General features: G+C 38.0%; 1 protein-coding gene across 10 annotated transcripts in view; it reads right to left on the reverse strand.

Annotated features, from left to right (window-relative positions):
- WDPCP (WD repeat containing planar cell polarity effector) overlaps nucleotides 1–19,919 on the reverse strand; it is a 486,016-nt gene that overhangs the window by 329,378 nt on the left and 136,719 nt on the right. For all 10 annotated transcript variants that reach the window (XR_013164298.1, XM_077134369.1, XM_077134366.1 and 7 more), the window contains one exon: nucleotides 19,659–19,718. Coding sequence is in view for 9 of the 10 variants with exons in the window: in XM_077134369.1 (XP_076990484.1) it covers nucleotides 19,659–19,718 (60 nt within the window). In the remaining variant the exon portion in view is untranslated. The remainder of the gene's footprint in view (nucleotides 1–19,658; nucleotides 19,719–19,919) is intronic.

Genomic DNA, 19,919 nt, shown 5'->3' on the forward strand with positions numbered 1-19,919 from the left:
TGATTAGAGGTAGATGTGACTCCACCCATACCAGGAGGCTCTTGATTAGTTTTCTGGAATTCTTTATAAGAGGAAACATTTTGGAGAGAGCCAGGAGAACCATGAAAGCCCATACAGCCAGAGATCTTTGGAGATGAAGAAGGAAAATACCTCCAGGGGAGCTTCATGAAACAAGGAGCCTCGAAAGAAAGAAAGCTAGCAGACATCGCCATGTTCACCATGCACCTTTTCAGTTGAGAGAGAAACCCTGAACGTCACTGGCCTTCCTGAACCAAGGTGTCTTTCCCTGGATGCCTTAGATTGGACATTTCTATAGACTTGCTTTAATTTGGACAATTTCATGGCCTTAGAATTGTAAATTTGCAGCTCAATAAATTACCCCTTTTTAAAAGCTGTTCTGTCTCTGGTATATTGCATTCCGGCAACTTTCAAATTAGAACAATAATATTTTCAAACAAGCACACAGTGTGATTGTGAAAACCTGTGTCAGATGCTCCTTTTATCCAGGGTATACACAGATGAGAAAAAAATATATAGGGATAAAATTTAAATAAATATTATGGGGGGATAAAGGGTAAAAAATTGGGTAGATTGAAATACTGGTGGTCAATGAGAAGGAGGGGAAGGAGGTATGGGAGCTTTTCTTTTTTCTTTTTATTTCTTTTTCTGGAGTGATTCTAAAAAAGGATCATGGTGATGAATACACAACTGTGTGATGATATTGTAAGCCATTGATTATATAATATGCTTGGACTGTATGTTTGTGAAAATACATACATATTTATGTATCAATGGCGAATAAAAAATTTTATTTTACACAAATGGAATAACAGTATATATAAAGTTTTGTACTTATTATCAACAGACAAAAAGATGGTTTCAAATATTTCTCTATTATCAACAGTTTACTTGGACATTTATGAGTATTTCTTTAGGGTAATATCTAAAGATAGACTTTAACTGGCAATAATACATTCCAAAAGGTAGTTTATGAGAATATTCATCCCCTACAACACAAGTATTTGATGTTGTTAGATGTAAATATATGCTTATCTGGTGAGTGAAAAAATGCATTGAACATTGCTGTTTTAATGTGCACACTGTAATGCTAGAGAAAAAATCTCCCTTTAAAATCATCTCTATATGAGGGGGAGGCAGAGGAATTGGACTGAGGACTGGTACACAGGCAGAATCAATAATATTGCTAATGATCTAATTTATTACTTCAGTGTAGGGTTCACATGTGTTTATTTTAGGACACATAAAAAAAGAACATATATAATTATAAATGTAAGTACCAAATATCATGTAATATAAATTTTAAACCATATGCACAGTAAGCCATTTTTAAGCAAATATTTTAAGTACATTTATACATAGTAAAAGGACAAATGTCAAAAGGCAAATAGTTGGCAATACTGAGTAGTTAGATTAGGTGATTCATGCCCCTTTGGGCTTTTCTGTGTTTTCCAAATTTTCTGCCTATAGCAGAAATATTTATCTTTATCTTTATTTTTAAAGAAAACCATTAAAGACTAGTTTAAAAAGTAAAAAAAAAAAAAAGAAGAAGAAGAAGTAAAATGCTATCACCCACTGCCTAGATGAATTTCATTGTGCCCAAAAGGTTCCTAGGCAATATTATTCATGTGTTTACCATGTTATTAAAAACATAATAGTTTTAATATACACTGAAAGAAGTCATAAAATGAACATCTGTGGAAAAAAATTTGAGGGCTTCTTTTCTAGTCCAATTTGCCTAAATTAAATTCTTCCTTCAAAGTCCAGCTTCAGTACAGACTCATCTATGAAATCTTATCCCCCCAACTACTTCAATCAACAATAATTCCTGAACTTTAGCTGTATTTAGAAACTATACTAAGCAATTTGGCACTTAATCTCAAATTATTTTTTAATTCTGTACATTAGTTTTGTTTCCAACACACTTTAAAAATCTTTTGAGGTGGGGATTCCATCTAATATTTTCAATAGTCCCTAGTACAAAAATCTGGGTTTTGTGATGGTTAGGTTCTGGTGTGAACTTGGCCAAGTGATGATGACACTGGCTTGACCATTGCTGCAAGGATATTTCATGGCTGATAAAACTGAAGGCTGGTGTATTAAATCATCAGTCAGTTGATTTCATCTGTGGCTGATTATATCTGCGATCAACTAAGGCTGTCTCCTACCAATAAGATAATCCAACCAGCTGAAGACTTTTAAGGAAGAAGAAAGACTTTTTCACTGCTTCTTCAGCCAGCACACCTCTCCTGTGGGATGCGGATATATGGCTTGATAATGATGGTGATGTGGGAGATGGACTCTGTAATCTGCAGAGCCTCTGCTAGATAGATCTATAATGGACTGCACTGAAGAAAGAGATTCCCGAACTCTAGTCTGCCTTGAGGAAACAGTTTCCTAGCCTTCAGTCTGCTCAGAGGAGTCTGCCACCCAACTTCCACCTAATGAGGCTAACACATCAATGCCTGCTAACCTTGCAACCACCTCCCCTGGGGAAACAGCCCTCACTCCTCTGTCTGGAGGACTAATCTTATTTTGTCAGATGAAACTGCAACAGAATGCCCTGAAGTAATTTTCAAGATAAACTGGCTTGAAAGCCACTTCTATTCCTTTTCACATCCCACCCCACCACCCCTCTTTTTTTCAAGACCTGTAACTAGAAAAAAGTACAACATGCCCCAATTGGAGAGGTACAAAATGTGACCCATAAGGAGGTATGCTATTTACTTCAAAAGCACTGCATGAGAGTTCCCCGGGCCACGGCGGCCGGCGACCGGAACCCCTCCAGGGAGAGGAGGGAATTTCCGACAGTGGCAGGGACTGCATCCAACCAAACACCAATAGAGGCAATAATAAAGGAGCCACAGGGTCCACTCAAGTCGCAGCGGCTGGCGCCCCCACCACGTGCGGCCCCCCGGACCAACTGAGAGAATTGGATCGGAAATCCCCAGGCTACGGAGAACAGTGACCGGGGGGATCCCTTCCAAACACGTGACTCCCGGGTTCGGCTGGGAACGGTGCACTCTCCCGGGGCGTGGCGGCTGGCGCCCTCCCGTCACGCTTGGTGCCCCGGGCCGACTAGGAAATTCGGACGGGCGCTCTCCAGGGCTGCGGCGGCCGGCGACCCTCCCCGCTTTCGGACCCCTGGGCCGGCTGGCACTCTTCCTAGCCACTTCAGCTGGTGAACCTCCCCCACGGCGAGAGTTTTCCAAAGTTAAAGGACCCACAGCACCTTTTACTGGTGGGACCCGCAGACAAACGTGTGCCACGAGCGCCACCTACTGGGCAGGATAAGAAAAACAGAACCCAGAGATTTCACAGAAAAATCTTCCAACCTGTTGGGTCCAACACCCAGGGAAATCTGACTAAATGCCCAAATGCCAGCATAAGATAATGGATCACGCTCAGAAGATTGAAAATATGGCCCAGTCAAAGAAACAAACCAATAGTTCAAATGAGATACAGGAGCTGAGATAACTAATGCTGAATATACGAACAGAAATGGAAAATCTCTTCAAAAACGAAATCGATAAATTGAGGGAGGACATGAAGAAGACATGGGCTGAACAAGAAAGAAGAAATAGAAAAACTGAAAAAACAAATCACAGAACTTATGGAAGTGAAGGATAAAGTAGAAAAGATGGAAAAAACAATGGATACCTACAATGATAGATTTAAAGAGACAGAAGATAGAATTAGTGATTTGGAGGATGGAACATCTGAATTCCAAAAAGAAACAGAAACTATCGGGAAAAGAATGGAAAAATTTGAACAGGGTATCAGGGAACTCAAGGACAATATGAACCGCACAAATATACGTGTTGTGGGTGTCCCAGAAGGAGAAGAGAAGGGAAAAGGAGGAGAAAAACTAATGGAAGAAATTTTCACTGAAAATTTCCCAACTCTTATGAAAGACCTAAAATTACAGATCCAAGAAGTGCAGCGCACCCCAAAGAGATTAGACCCAAATAGGCGTTCTCCAAGACACTTACTAGTTAGAATGTCAGAGGTCAAAGAGAAAGAGAGGATCTTGAAAGCAGCAAGAGAAAAACAATCCATCACATACAAGGAAAACCCAATAAGACTATGTGTAGATTTCTCAGCAGAAACCATGGAGGCTAGAAGACAGTGGGATGATATATTTAAATTACTAAAAGAGAAAAACTGCCAACCAAGACTCCTATATCCAGCAAAACTGTCCTTCAAAAATGAGGGAGAAATTAAAACATTCTCAGACAAAAAGTCACTGAGAGAATTTGTGACCAAGAGACCAGCTCTGCAAGAAATACTAAAGGGAACACTAGAGTCAGAACCAAAAAGACAGAAGAGAGAGGTATGGAGAAGAGTGTAGAAAGAAGGAAAGTCAGATATGATATATATATAATACAAAAGGCAAAATGGCAGAGGAAAATATTATCCAAACAGTAATAACACTAAATGTTAATGGACTGAATTCCCCAATCAAAAGACATAGATTTGCAGAATGGATTAAAAAGCAGGATCCTTCTATATGCTGTCTACAGGAAACACATCTTAGACCCAAAGATAAACATAGGTTGAAAGTGAAAGGTTGGGAAAAGATATTTCATGCGAATAACAACCAGAAAAGAGCAGGAGTAGCTATACTAATATCCAACAAATTAGACTTCAAATGTAAAACAGTTAAAAGAGACAAAGAAGGACACTATATACTAATAAAAGGAACAATTAAACACGAAGACATAACAATCATAAATATTTACGCACCGAACCAGAATGTCCCAAAATATGTGAGGAATACACTGCAAACACTGAAAAGGGAAATAGACTCATATACCATAATAGTTGGAGACTTCAATTCACCACTCTCATCAATGGACACAACATCTAGACAGAGGATCAATAAAGAAATAGAGAATCTGAATATTACTATAAATGAGCTAGACTTAACAGACATTTATAGGACATTACATCCCACAACAGCAGGATACACCTTTTTCTCAAGTGCTCATGGATCATTCTCAAAGATAGACCATATGCTGGGTCACAAAGCAAGTCTTAACAAATTTAAAAAGACTGAAATCATACACAACACTTTCTCAGATCATAAAGGAATGAAGTTGGAAATCAATAATAGACCGAGAGCCAGAAAATTCACAAATATGTGGAGGCTCAACAACACACTCTTAAACAACGAGTGGGTCAGAGAAGAAATTGCAAGAGAAATTAGTAAACACCTCGAGGCGACTGAAAATGAAAACACAACATATCAAAACTTATGGGACGCAGCAAAGGCAGTGCTAAGAGGGAAATTTATTGCCCTAAATGCCTATATCACAAAAGAAGAAAAGGCAAAAATGCAGGAATTAACTGTCCACTTGGAAGAACTGGAGAAAGAACAGCAAACTAATCCCAAAGCAAGCAAAAGGAAAGAAATAACAAAGATTACACCAGAAATAAATGAAATTGAAAACATGAAAATTATCAATAAGACCAGAAGTTGGTTCTATGAGAAAATCAATAAGATTGATGGGCCCTTAGCAAGATTGACAAAAAGAAGAAGAGAGAGGATGCAAATAAATAAGATCAGAAATGGAAGAGGAGACATAACTACTGACCTCACAGAAATAAAGGAGGGAATAACAGGATACTATGAACAACTTTACGCTAATAAATACAACAATTTAGAGGAAATGGACGGGTTCCTGGAAAGACATGAACAACCAACGTTGACTCAAGAAGACATAGATGACCTCAACAAACCAATCACAAGTAAAGAAATTGAATCAGTCATTCAAAAGCTTCCTAAAAAGAAAAGTCCAGGACCAGACGGCTTCACATGTGAATTCTATCAAACATTCCAGAAAGAATTAGTACCAACTCTCCTCAAACTCTTCAAAAAAATTGAAGCGGAGGGAAAACTACCTAATTCATTCTATGAAGCCAACATTACCCTCATACCAAAACCAGGCAAAGATATTACAAGAAAAGAAAACTACAGGCCGATCTCTCTAATGAATATAGATGCAAAAATCCTCAATAAAATTCTAGCAAATTGTATCCAACAACACATTAAAAGAATTATACATCATGACCAAGTAGGATTCATCCCAGGTATGCAAGGATGGTTCAACATAAGAAAATCAATTAATGTAATACACCATATCAACAAATCAAAGCAGAAAAATCACATGATCATCTCAATTGATGCAGAGAAGGCATTTACCAAGATTCAACATCCTTTCCTGTTGAAAACACTTCAAAAGATAGGAATACAAGGGAACTTCCTTAAAATGATAGAGGGAATATATGAAAAACCCACAGCTAATATCATCCTCAATGGGGAAAAATTGAAAACTTTCCCCCTAAGATCAGGAACAAGACAAGGATGTCCACTATCACCACTATTATTCAACATTGTGTTGGAGGTTCTAGCCAGAGCAATTAGACAAGAAAAAGAAATACAAGGCATCAAAATTGGAAAGGAAGAAGTAAAACTATCACTGTTTGCAGACGATATGATACTATACGTCGAAAACCCGGAAAAAACCACAACAAAACTACTAGAGCTAATAAATGAGTACAGCAAAGTAGCAGGTTACAAGATCAACATTCAAAAATCTGTAGCATTTCTATACACTAGTAATGAACAAGCTGAGGGGGAAATCAAGAAACGAATCCCGTTTACAATCGCAAATAAAAGAATAAAATACCTAGGAATAAATTTAACTAAAGAGACAAAAAACCTATATAAAGAAAACTACAAAAAACTGTTAAAAGAAATCACAGAAGACCTAAATAGATGGAAGGGCATACCGTGTTCATGGATTGGAAGACTAAATATAGTTAAGATGTCAATCCTACCTAAACTGATTTACAGATTCAATGCAATACCAATCAAAATCCCAACAACTTATTTTTCAGAAATAGAAAAACCAATAAGCAAATTTATCTGGAAGGGCAGCGTGCCCCGAATTGCTAAAAGTATCTTGAGGAAAAAAAACGAAGCTGGAGGTCTCACGCTGCCTGACTTTAAGGCATATTATGAAGCCACAGTGGTCAAAACAGCATGGTACTGGCATAAAGATAGATTATCGACCAATGGAATCGAACAGAGTGTTCAGATATAGACCTCTCATCTATGGACATTTGATCTTTGATAAGGCAGTCAAGCCAACTCACCTGGGACAGAACAGTCTCTTCAATAAATGGTGCCTAGAGAACTGGATATCCATATGCAAAAGAATGAAAGAAGATCCATATCTCACACCCTACGCAAAAGTTAACTCAAAATGGATCAAAGATCTAAACATTAGGTCTAAGACCATAAAACAGTTAAAGGAAAATGTTGGGAGATATCTTATGAAACTTACAATTGGAGGCGGTTTTATGGACCTTAAACCTAAAGCAAGAGCCCTGAAGAAGGAAATAAATAAATGGGAACTCCTCAAAATGAAACACTTTTGTGCATCAAAGAACTTCATCAAGAAAGTAGAAAGACAGCCTACACAATGGGAGACAATATTTGGAAATGACATATCAGATAAAGGTCTAGTATCCAGAATTTATAAAGAGATTGTCCAACTCAACAACAAAAAGACAGCCAACCCAATTACAAAATGGGAAAAAGACTTGAACAGACACCTATCAGAAGAGGAAATACAAATGGCCAAAAGGCACATGAAGAGATGCTCAATGTCCCTGGCCATTAGAGAAATGCAAATCAAAACCACAATGAGATATCATCTCACACCCACCAGAATGGCCATTATCAACAAAACAGAAAATGACAAGTGCTGGAGAGGATGCGGAGAAAGAGGCACACTTATCCACTGTTGGTGGGAATGTCAAATGGTGCAACCACTGTGGAAGGCAGTTTGGCGGTTCCTCAAAAAGCTGAACATAGAATTGCCATACGACCCAGCAATACCATTGCTGGGTATCTACTCAAAGGACTTAAGGACAAAGACACAAACGGACATTTGCACACCAATGTTTATAGCAGCGTTATTGACAATTGCAAAGAGATGGAAACAGCCAAAATGTCCATCAACAGACGCGTGGCTAAACAAACTGCGGTATATACATACGATGGAATATTATGCAGCTTTAAGACAGGATAAACTTATGAAGTATGTAACAACATGGATGGACCTAGAGACCATTATGCTGAGTGAGTCTAGCCAAAACCTAAAAGACAAATACTGTATGGTCCCACTGATATGAACCGACATTCGAGAATAAACTTGGAATATGTCATTGGTAACAGAGTCCAGCAGGAGTTAGAAACAGGGTAAGATAATGGGTAATTGGAGCTGAAAGGATACAGACTGTGCAGCAGGACTAGATACAAAAACTCAAAAATGGACAGCACAATAATACCTAATGGTAAAGTAATCATGTTAAAACACTGAATGAAGCTGCATCTGAGCTATAGGTTTTTGTTTTTGTTTTCTTTTACTATTATTATTACTTTTATTTTTTTCTCTATATTAACATTCTATATCTTTTTCTGTTGTGTTGCTAGTTCTTCTAAACCGATGCAAATGTACTAAGAAACGATGATCATGCATCTATGTGATGATGTTAAGAATTACTGATTGCATACGTAGAATGATATGACTTCTAAATGTTGGGTTAATTTCTTTTTTTCCGTTATTTAAAAAAAAAAGGAAACTACTCTATTTTTTTCTTTTCTCTTTTAATATAACAAGGAATAAAAAGAGGGAAACTGGGGGAAAAAAAAGCACTGCATGAGTTTTTATATACATATATATAGACAGAAATCAGGGGAATACATGTGAGAATGGGTATTAAGGGTGGGGGATGATGGTGGAAGGAATATATAAAGTTGAATCAAGTTGAATTTATTGATATGGCCCACTAAGCAGAGATTTTGGATTCAAGGTTGTAGCTTGAGGGGTCAGACAGGGCATTGTATTAGTTAGGGTTCTTCAAAGAAACAGAACCAACAAGAGATATCTGTAAATATGAGATTTATAAAAGTGTCTTGTGCAACCATGGGGATGTAAGAGCCCAAACTCAGAAAGCGAGTTGGCAGCAACAGTGAAGGCCCTCAATGAACTCCCAGGAAAGGCTGGCGGGCTGAAACAGAAAGAAAGATTCTCTCTTCTGAATTTTCCCTAAAACCCTTTGAGTGATTAGATAAAGCATCACTCATTGCAGAAGACACTCCCCTTAGCCAACTGCAAATATAATCAGCAGTGGATGCAACCAGTGTGCTCATGATTTAAGCCAAGAAATGTCCTCACAGCAACACATAGGCCAGTGTTTGCTTGACCAGACAACTGGACACCATCATCTGGCCAAGTTGATACATAACTTAATCACCAGAGGCATGAATAGTTTGGATGGTCGTCTGAAACATGGATCAAAAGGTTAACAGCCATTACTTGAGGTCAAAATGCCAGAACTGCCGTGGTATAAAGCAGATGAGGTAATCCTGAGGCTCAGAAAGATTGGAATGATAGAGTAGATTTATCATAGAAGACCTGCTCTCACACACCAGGAACGTCGAGATGATGTATCTTTCACCAGGATCATAAGAAACAAATTCGTTGAGACTAGCTCCATCATTCCTGAAGAGCTCTGTAGTTACCCTTTTCTGTAGGTGAGATATTACTGTGGGTACTTCTGTCACTGAGCTGGAATCCTTAAACACAGTGGGGATGACAGGATCCTGAGCTGGCAGAAACTATGAGGCGACAGTTAATCACCACAGACAAGGCATGGCCACCATAGTGGAGAGCAGACTCAAAAGAGCTGTCAAAATAATCTGACTCACAGAGACTTAAGGGGTTGGCTAGCAGGTTATGGGGTACCTAGAAGTAAAATAGATGGGCAATATCCTAAATTCTTGTTTGAGCTGTGTAAGCAGAATTCTAGGTCAAGTGAATAGAATTCTAATTTGAATTACAAAAACAGAGAGTGGGACCCCTTAATCAATTTCCAGTTTACAGACAATTTACAGTTTACAGACCCAGAGCCCCTTGAATGAGAGGAGTGCCAGGTACCCTTGGGGCAGGACCATTTCACACTGCCCAAAATTTACACTGCTAACTTTCCTCTCAGCCCTCTCCAAGGAGATCTATGGCCTTTTATCATGGTGACTGTGCAAAGGGGAAAAGGAAATGATTAGATATTTCAGGGATTATTAGACTCTAGCTCAGAAGTAACACTAATTCCAGGAGACCCAAAATGTCACCCTATTCCATCAGTCAAAGTAGGGGTTTATGGAGGTCAGGTGATCTATGAAGTTTTAGCTCAGGTCCATCTCACAATTGGTCCAGTGGGTCTCTAGACCCATTCTATGGTCATTTCCCCAGTTCCAGAATGCATAACTGGGATCGACATACTCAGCAACTAGCAGAATCCCCACACTGATTTTCTGACTCGTGGAGTGAGAGCTAATATGGTAAGAAAGGCCAAGTGGAAGCCACTAGAACTCTCCCTATCTAGCAAAATAGTGAATCAGAACCCATAGCACATTCCTGGAGGGACTACAGAGAGTAGCACCACTCTTAGGGATTTAAAAGATGCAGGGATGGTGATTCCCACCACATCCCCATTCAACTCTCCTATTTGGCCTGTACAGAAAACAGATGGATTTGGAGGATGACAGTGAATTATCGTAAGCTAACCAGGTGGTGACTCCATTTGCAGCTGCTGTTCCTGATCTGGTATTGTTACTTAAGCAAAACATATTGCCTGGTACCCGATATGCAGCTATTGATCTGGCAAATGTTTTTTTCTCAATAGCTGTCAGTAAGGACCACCAGAAAGTTTGCTTTCGGCTGGCAAGACCAACACTATAATGTCACTGTCCTACCTCAGGAGTATATCAATTTTCCAGCCTTGTCACAATCTTGTCCATAGGGAACTTGATTGTTCCTCCCTCCCACAAGACATCACACTGGTTCATTATATTGATAATATCATGCTCATTGTACCTAGTGAGCAAGAAGTAGCAACTATTCTAGACTTATTGGTAAGGCATTTGTGTCAGGGGATGGGAGATAAACCCAACAAAAAATACATGGGCCTTCCTCCTCAGTGAAATTTCTAGGTGTCCAGTTGTGTGGGGCATGTTGAGATATCCCTTCTAAGATGAAGGACAAGCAGCTGCATTTGGCCCCTCCTATGACCAAGAAAGAGGCACAATGACTAGTTGCCCTCTGTTTTGGTTTGAAAGGATTTATGTACCCTAGAAAATCCATATTTTAATCCTAATCAATCTTGTGGGAGCAATGATTTCTTCTAATCCCTATTCAGTACGATAGGTTGGAAACCTGATTAGGTTATCTCCACAGAGACGTGACTCACCCACCTGTGGGAATTAACTTTTGAATAGAGGGAGATGTGACTCCAACCATTCCAGGTGGGTCTTGATTACTTTACTGGAATCCTTTAAAAGAGAAAGCATTTTGGGGAAAGCTTGAGAATGACGAGAGCAGTGGAAACAGGAGAATTACAGAGTCCACAAGCCAGCGACCTTTGGAGATGAAGGAGAACACCCCTGGAGGAGCTTCATGAAGCAAGAGGTTTGGAGAGGAAACTAGATGTTGGCATGTTCACCATGTGCCTTTCCAGTTGAGAGAGAAACCGTAAATTTCATCAGCCTTTCTTGAGTGAAGGTAAACCCTTGTTGGTGCCTTAATTCGGACATTTTTATAAACTTGTTTAATTGGGACATTTTCTTGGCCTTAGAACTGTAAACAATCAACTTATTAAATTTCCCTTTTTAAAAGCCATTCCATTTCTGGTATATTGCATTCTGGCAGCTAGCAAACTAGAATACCCTCTTTGGATTTTGGAGATAACATATTCCTCATCTGGGTGTGCTACTATAGACCATTTACTGAGTGAGCAGAAAAGCTTCTAGTTTTGAGTGGGAATCAGAAGAAGAGGAGGCTCTGCAACATGCCCAGGCTGATACACAAGCTGCTCTGCCACTTGGGCCATGTGACCCAGCAGATCTGATGGTGCTGGAAGTGTCAGTGCAAATAAGACTGCCTGGAACCTTTGGCAGGTCCCTATAGGAGAATCACAATGCAGTCCCTTAGGACTTTGGAGCAAAGCCTTACCATTTCTTCTTTTGAGAAACAGCTTTTAGCGTGCCACTGCATCTTAGTAGAGTCTGAACACTTAACCATTGGACACCAATTTACATGAAACCCGAGTTGCCTATCATGAGCTGGGCGTTGTCTGACCCACCAAGCCATAAAGTTGGGCATGCACAGCAGCACGATAAGACAGAAAGAGTATATAGGAGATAGGGCTCAAGCTGGTCATGAAGGTACAAGTAACATGAGAAAATGGACCAAATGCCCATGGCCCCCACTACGGTCACATTACTTTCTCTTTCCCAGACCAGAGCTATGGCATCTTGGGGAGTTTCTCACAGTCAGCTGACTCAGGAAGAGAAAACTGGGGCCTGGTTACAGATGGTTCTGTACAATATGCAGGGACCACCCACATGGGGACAGCTGCAAAACTACAACTCCTTTTCTGGGATATCCTTAAAGGACAGTGGTGAGGGGAAATCCTCCCACTGGGTGGAAATTTGAGCAGTGCACCTGATTCTTTATTTTGCTTGGAAGGAGAACTGGCCAGAGATGCATTTGTATATTGACTCATGGGCTGCTGCTAATGGTTTGGCTGGATCGATCAGGGACTTGAAAGGAGCATGATTGGAAAATTGTTGATGAAGAGGTCTGGGGAAAATATATGGATAGATCTTTCTGAGTGGGCAAAGTACATGAAGATATTTGTGTCCCATGTGAATACTCAGCAGAGGGTGACTTCAGCAGAGGAAGGTTTTAATAATCAAGTGGATAAGATGAGCCATTCTGTGGATACAAGTAAATCCTCTTTCCTTAGCCACTCCTGCCATTGTCCAATGGGCTCATGAACAAAGAGGGCATGGTGGTAGGAATGGAGGTTATGCATGGGATCAGCAACGTGGACTTTCACTCACCAAGGCTTAACTAGCTATGGCCATTGCTAAGTGCCCAATCTGCCAGCAGCAGATTGCTACATTCAGTACCCAATATGGCACCACTCCTCAAGTAATCAGCCTGCTACCTAGTGGACCACTTCCGCCAGGTGGACATTGGACCACTCCCATCATGGAAGGGGCAGCAATTTGTTCTAACTGAAATAGACACATACTCCGGATATGGGTTTGCCTTCCCTGCATGCCACGCTTCTGCAAAAACTACCATCCGTGGACTTAACGGAATGCCTTATTCACCTTCATGGTATTCTACACAGCATTGCTTCTGATTTCATAGCGAATAAAGTGTGGGAATGGGCACATGCTCATGGAATTCTCTGGCCTTTCCATATTCCAGAAGCATCTGAGCTGACAGAACAGTGGAATGGCCTTTTGAAGACCCAATTATGGTGCCAGCTAGGCAGTAATACGTTGCAGGGCTGGGATAATATTCTCCAGGAGGCTGTGCATGCTGTGAATCAGCGGCCACTATAAAGTACTGTTTCTCCCATAGCCAGGATTCCCAGGTCCAGGAATCAAGGGGTGGAAATGGAGGGGCACAACTCACTATCAACCCTAGTGATCCACTAGGAAAATTTCTGCTTCCTGTCCCTGAAACCTTAAGCTCTACTGGTCTACAGGTGTTAGTTCCAAAAGGAGGAGTGGTATTACCAGGAGACACAACAATGATTCCATTGAACTGGAAGTTAAGACTGCCATCTGGCCACTTTGGACTTCACATGTCACTGAATCAAAAAAGGGGATTACTGTTCTGTCTGGGATGACTGACCCTGACTACCAATGAGAAATAAGACTGGAACTACACAATGAAGGTAAAGAAGAGTTTTACTGGAATACAAGAGATCCCCTAGGGCGTCTTTTAGTACTACCATGCCCTGTGGTTAAAGTCAATGGAAAACTGCAACAACTCAATTCAGGCAGGACTACTAATGGCCCAGAAATTCCAGAAATGAATTTTCACCCCACCTGACAAAGAACCACAGCCACCTGAAGTGCTTGCTGAGGGTAAAGGGAACATGGAATGGGTAGAAGAAGAAGGTAGTGATAAATATGAATTACGACATGTGACCAGTTACTGAAATGAGGTCTGTGATCATATATTCCTTCCTTGTTTTCTTATGAGTAGTTTGTATTTGTACATAAGCAAATATCTTGTTTTTCTCTTATCATATAACATTAATTGTATTGTTCATGTTATAGTATTTAAGTTACAGGATATGAAGTTTAAAAGTGAATGTTACCTAAGGACTTGCACCCTATTCTGGAGAGACATAGTGCGTTTCTGGTTGTACGCAGGACAGTTGAGTATAGTTAGACAAAACAGATGTCTGTTATTGTGTTCTATTTGGAAATTAGGCATGTTTCAAGGTGATGTGTATACTGCCAAGTTGACAGGTGGTGGACTGTGATGGTTAGGTTCTGGTGTTAACTTGGCCAAGTGATTTAAATCATCAGTCTGCTGATTTCAACTATGCCTGATTACATCTGCAATCAACTAAGGTATGTGTGTTCCACCAAGAAAATCCAACCAGTTCAAGTCTATTAAAGAAGAAGAAACACTTTTTCACTGTTTCTTCAGCTGGTGAGCCTCTCCTGTGGAGTTCATCCAGACCCTTCATTGGAGCTGACAGCCTCACAGCCTGCCTTGCAGAATCTGACTCTTCCATTTCCATGGTTGCGTGAGCCACCTTTATGAATCTCATATGTACAGATCTCTCCTGTTAGTTCTGTTTCTCTAGAGACCTTTGACTAATGCAGGTTTGTTGCTGGAAATTAATAAATGCCTGTTGACAGACAGCTTCATTATGACAATACTGAGACTTATAAATACTATAGTTAAATATTAAAGCAGGGGTAACATATTCTTTAACCATTTTTTAGGCAGCTTGATTTCTAAGTCTTCTGATTTTAAGAAAACAAATTTCTTTCTATTTTGTCATCCTTCTGATTGTTATTTCAGTGCCTTTTGCTGGCTCATTTTTTCTTTCTAGTCCCTAAATGGGAGAATCTTAGATTCTCTCACAACATTCTCACTTCCCCACATGAGGCCATATTGGAAGGTTTGATATCACCTCTTTTGCTGCCTCCCGAATCTTCAACTCCCACCTTTCACTCTAATTCCATGTTTCCAATAATATCATCATTTGACTACCTTTGGTTGCTTTCCATGTAACACAGCCAAAATTAAATTTCCTACTTACCATTCTAAATTTCTTCTCTGGTTTTCAAAACTCTCTGCAACTTAGCCTCACTAAACTTATCCTTTGAAATAACTTCATTGCCTCTGGCTTTCATGTTTCATTCTATAACTCACTGTCAAGTTAACCCTTTCATAAATCTAATTTTAAAAAGTCAGTCCCCAGCTCTAATGCTCTAAATGTGTTTATAGTATTGCAGAACAAAGTATCAATATTTTAGAGCAACATTCAAAGTCCCTGGCATGGGGTGCATAGGTGGTTCAGCAATAGAATGCTTGCCTTTGAAGCGAAAGATCTGGCTTCAATTCCCGGACTATGCACCCTTCCCTGTCCCTCCCCCCCCCCCCCCCAAAAAAAGTCCCTAACATGAAACTCCATGTGATTTCTCAAATTTACCATTTTGTTCTTCAACATAAACCATGTGTTCACAAAAAGGCCCTCACTACCATGCAGACATCCATTTAATTCTCACTTGAACACCTCAAAAAATCTAATCCCTTTTAAGCCTAATCAAATGTTCCTATCTTTAAGGTCTAAGTAGTTATAATTTCTCCACAAATTTTTTCCTAACTATATTTTCTTAACTGATTTCTGCTTTCTCTAAACTCTTGTCATTTTACTTGGTGTCATACAACTTTCCATGCATTAGCATCCTAGTGATCTCATGTGTCTATTATCCCTGATTAGGTTACATGGAGACTTAGCCCACATCTTGCATTTTAGGCCCCCTTCCCTCCACAATGATGGGTAGACAATACATACTGTGAGATGGGGTTTATACGAATAATATACTATTACCAGTAGCTGTAATATAAAACTCTTGTTTGTCTATTGTTATTTTATGAGGAAGTCAAATTGATTTTCACATAATTTGATGAAAGAAAAGATTAGGTAACGATTTTATCTATTCTACAACTGAGCAAGCTGCAATAAAATAAGTTCCATAAGGTGACAATTTATCTATGATAGACCTGGAAAATAATTTATATTTTCAAGTAGGCTGTCATATAATCCATTACAAGAATTTTAAAAGGAAACTACTTTTCTTGGCATTTTAAAATTGTCTGGAAACATAGAATTATTGATTATATTATATAGTTATGATTAAATGTACATACATAATTCAAGTAATTTAAAAAATCAACATATGTAAAGTTATATCTATGCTTAATTATAAATAAGAAAGTCAGCTGAAACCTAATACTTCTAGGAATTTAAAAATTCTCTAAAAGTGGTGAACAATCTAATAGTGTTTTAATGCTGAAACTACTATTCTCTAAGAATAGCTTGTAAGATAGTTTAACAAATTCAAAGCAGGAGATTATTAAACACCATCTCTTCCTAAAATGACTTTTTAAGAGGCAAAAAAAGACAAATATATTTCTAGTAAAAGTAAAGGTCTAAATTATGCCTCAATATTTTTTAATGCCTCTCAAGCTAGGAAGGCCAAAGTCTGGAAAACCAACTTCAAAAGACCATTTTTCCCCCAAACATACACTGGTGAGTTTTTAAACTATTCCAAAGTTGAGGAAATTATTTTTTTAATGTTACAATTTACAGGTCATTAAATCAACATTAACTAAGCTTTGGAAATTTTGACATATAATTTCCTATAAATCCTCATTATTCATCAAAGGGAAAGACTTAAGCTCAATTGGTAGTTTCTGAAACCCTTTATGTTGTTGTAGTTGCTTCACTAATTCCTGAACAATTGGTCCTTTTAAGAACTAAGGATCTCAAAAAGAGACACCAAAAATAAATTCCACAGGGCAGGCCACAGGGGCTCAGCAGGCAGAGTTCTCTCCTGCCATGCTAGAGACCTGGGTTCGATTCCTGGTGCCTGCCCATGCAAAAATATATAAATAAATAAATTCCACAAATCCTAAATTTGCCATTTCTTTGCTGATAAAATATTTAAATTAGGTGAGGGGTGGCCAAATTTAAAGACTGAGAGTTCAAATGTTTCAGCACCAAGATCCTGAAGAACTTTTTTCACTTCTTTCTCAAGAGTTATAAAGCATTATCTTAGGGTCAATGGCTACCGTTTTAGGGTATATGGGGAAAATCACTAAGAGAAATTTAAATACATGTTATCTTTGGAGTCATCACACTGCATAGTTACACAAAAGAGGACCCTTTTGTTAGTTTGCTACAACTAACAAAGGGTTGGGGGATCCATCTAAATATTTAGTTTGAGCAAAATTTAAATTCATCGTGATACTAGAGATCTTTATTATTTTTAGAAGACCTAGATAACAGTTCTGTCAAGAAACTGAGGAAGTAGACAAATAAGGTCAGGAGTCTCTCCAAGGCCCTAAAGTATCCTATGATGTGGGGAATGACCTGGAACTGTGGGTGGTTCAAGTTAAAGTTTACTTGTTAAAATACATCACATCAAAAGGTTTATTTTAGGAATATCTTTTTAATCACAGAAATAAAGCACAAAATATGATAGAGCATAAAAAGACATAAATTCCATTGGTAATGCTAACAGACTTACTGGCACACCAGCTTAAGAAACAAATACTGTTTGGTGCTGTAAATTACAAAAGTCAGAACATCATGGAAGTACCTGTTCTGAGTTGATTTAATTCAATAATGAATTACTGAAATAGAAAAAGATTTCTATTAGCATTTATAAATATTACTTAATAAATTAAAATGTAATAAAGTTGATCTAAAAAGGACTGCCGATGGGATGTTTCATTGCATATTTTAAGATACCTGACATGTTCCAACTTACCCTGCATGATGCTAAGGGTGGAGACCATGAGACACACCCCTTACTACAGGTTGCAGGCTTGCCTTCCAGTCAAATAATTTTGAGTCTGTTTTTAAAGTTATTAAGTTTAAAGGTATTACGTTTGAAACTTTCTGGAACATATTTTGTATTCAAATTTTTAAGTTTGACTAAAACTTTTTTTATGCAAACAATTTATGAATTATATCAATTTATATACAGACTGTTCACCATTATTGTGGAGTTTTTAAATTCCTGCAAGTGTTGTGTTTCAATTCAGATTCTTATTTACAGTTCTAAATTATCATTAAGCAAAGATACAACTTTACATGCATTGATTTTTTAATTATTTAAATTATGTACATATCTTTAACTATAAAAATATATAATGTAGTCAGTTTTACTAACTACATATAATAATTGTATGTTTCCAGACACAATTTTAAAATTATATATATAAATTTAAAATTAGTATTTTTTTTTAAATCCCATCCTTTTAAATAGTATTGTAAAGTGAACTTAAGAAGAATTATGGTTCTATGAATAATAACTCAGTCTTATAAATAGTCTCTGGAAAATAATTTATGCCAGTTGAGGAGGTAACTAAGTTAGACTGGTTTAAACAAAAAATAAGGAAAAGCTCGAGTCCACTAAAATGATAGTCTATATTAAAATTTGATGTTGTAAATTTGCGAATAGGACTACTGGCCTAAACTTCAAACAAGAATCATTCAACCTAAAATAAATCAGTGCAAAAAAGTAAAAATTTAAACTGACGCAGGAAATTCCATAAAATTGTTATTGGATATCAGCAGTACTGATGCAACTTCAGTTATATAAATGAATAGAATATGAGTAATAATTATTTTTTTATTGTAAGCAAGAAAAAATTTTCTAGGCAAATTGTAATTTTTAAACCTATTAGCAACACTGAGTCATTTATCCATTATTTTGTGATCAATGGACACTAATTAGCCTTTTATGTCCTGAATCTAGCCCATTCAATGTTTAGCTCACCCTAAGCAGAAATGCTGTCCAATAAAACTTTCTGTGATGGAAACACTCTATATCTACACTGTTCAATATGTAATATATGCTTACTAAGCACTTAAAATGTTGGTTGTGCAATAGATTAACTGAATTTTAAATTTAATTAATTTTAATTCATATTTACCTAGTTACATGTGACTCCTGGCTACTGTATCAAACAGTGCAGCTTGGAAGGTTCAAAATGTGAAAACAAACGTCTTGTTACATCTGGTCTAATTCTAGTCTGCTTGTTGATTTCTATAAGCAATGGTATTCACAAACACTTAATAGAGTGGTATGCCTCAAAACCTTTTGTCCTATGGTTTCATCTTCATTCAAAAATATGATTAAATCTATACAAGTAAATATCTAATCAACATTCAGACAATATAGGAACAAAAAATACCACATGAAAAGATTTTTATTAGTGTTTATAATGTGCCAGAACAATTATACTAATTAATTAATTAGGGGGTCTGGTGGCCTGTGACAATCTGATTGTCCAATGTTAGCTCTAGAATGAGCAAAGTTCAAGCTATAACATATTTGCTTCTAAAAAATTTTTGTTCATTGTCTATTATAACACATGAATGCCAATTACTGCATAGTTTTCAGCTCCAATGGTTAAGCACTGCTAAAGTATGTCAAACTATTTTACCTGGCAGACATATTTGTTCTTCCATTTGCTCAGCACACACTGACTGTTTTGCATCAGCTCCTAAAGGACAATAAAAAAAAGAGAGTGCAGGTGACTATACACATTGTTGTTATCAGTTAAAGTGCTTCTGATTTGCAAGCAAAAAAAAGTTCAGCATGCCACACAAAGATGTGACTGTTGTGGAACTTTTCACTGAACAAAAGCAAAGCTATCATCACCATGAGAGTTGATCCCTTATGAAAATTAAAGCTGTTGAAAGAT

Source organism: Tamandua tetradactyla, chromosome 17 (genome assembly GCF_023851605.1).
Source record: "Tamandua tetradactyla isolate mTamTet1 chromosome 17, mTamTet1.pri, whole genome shotgun sequence".
NCBI classification, from domain to species: domain Eukaryota; kingdom Metazoa; phylum Chordata; class Mammalia; order Pilosa; family Myrmecophagidae; genus Tamandua; species Tamandua tetradactyla.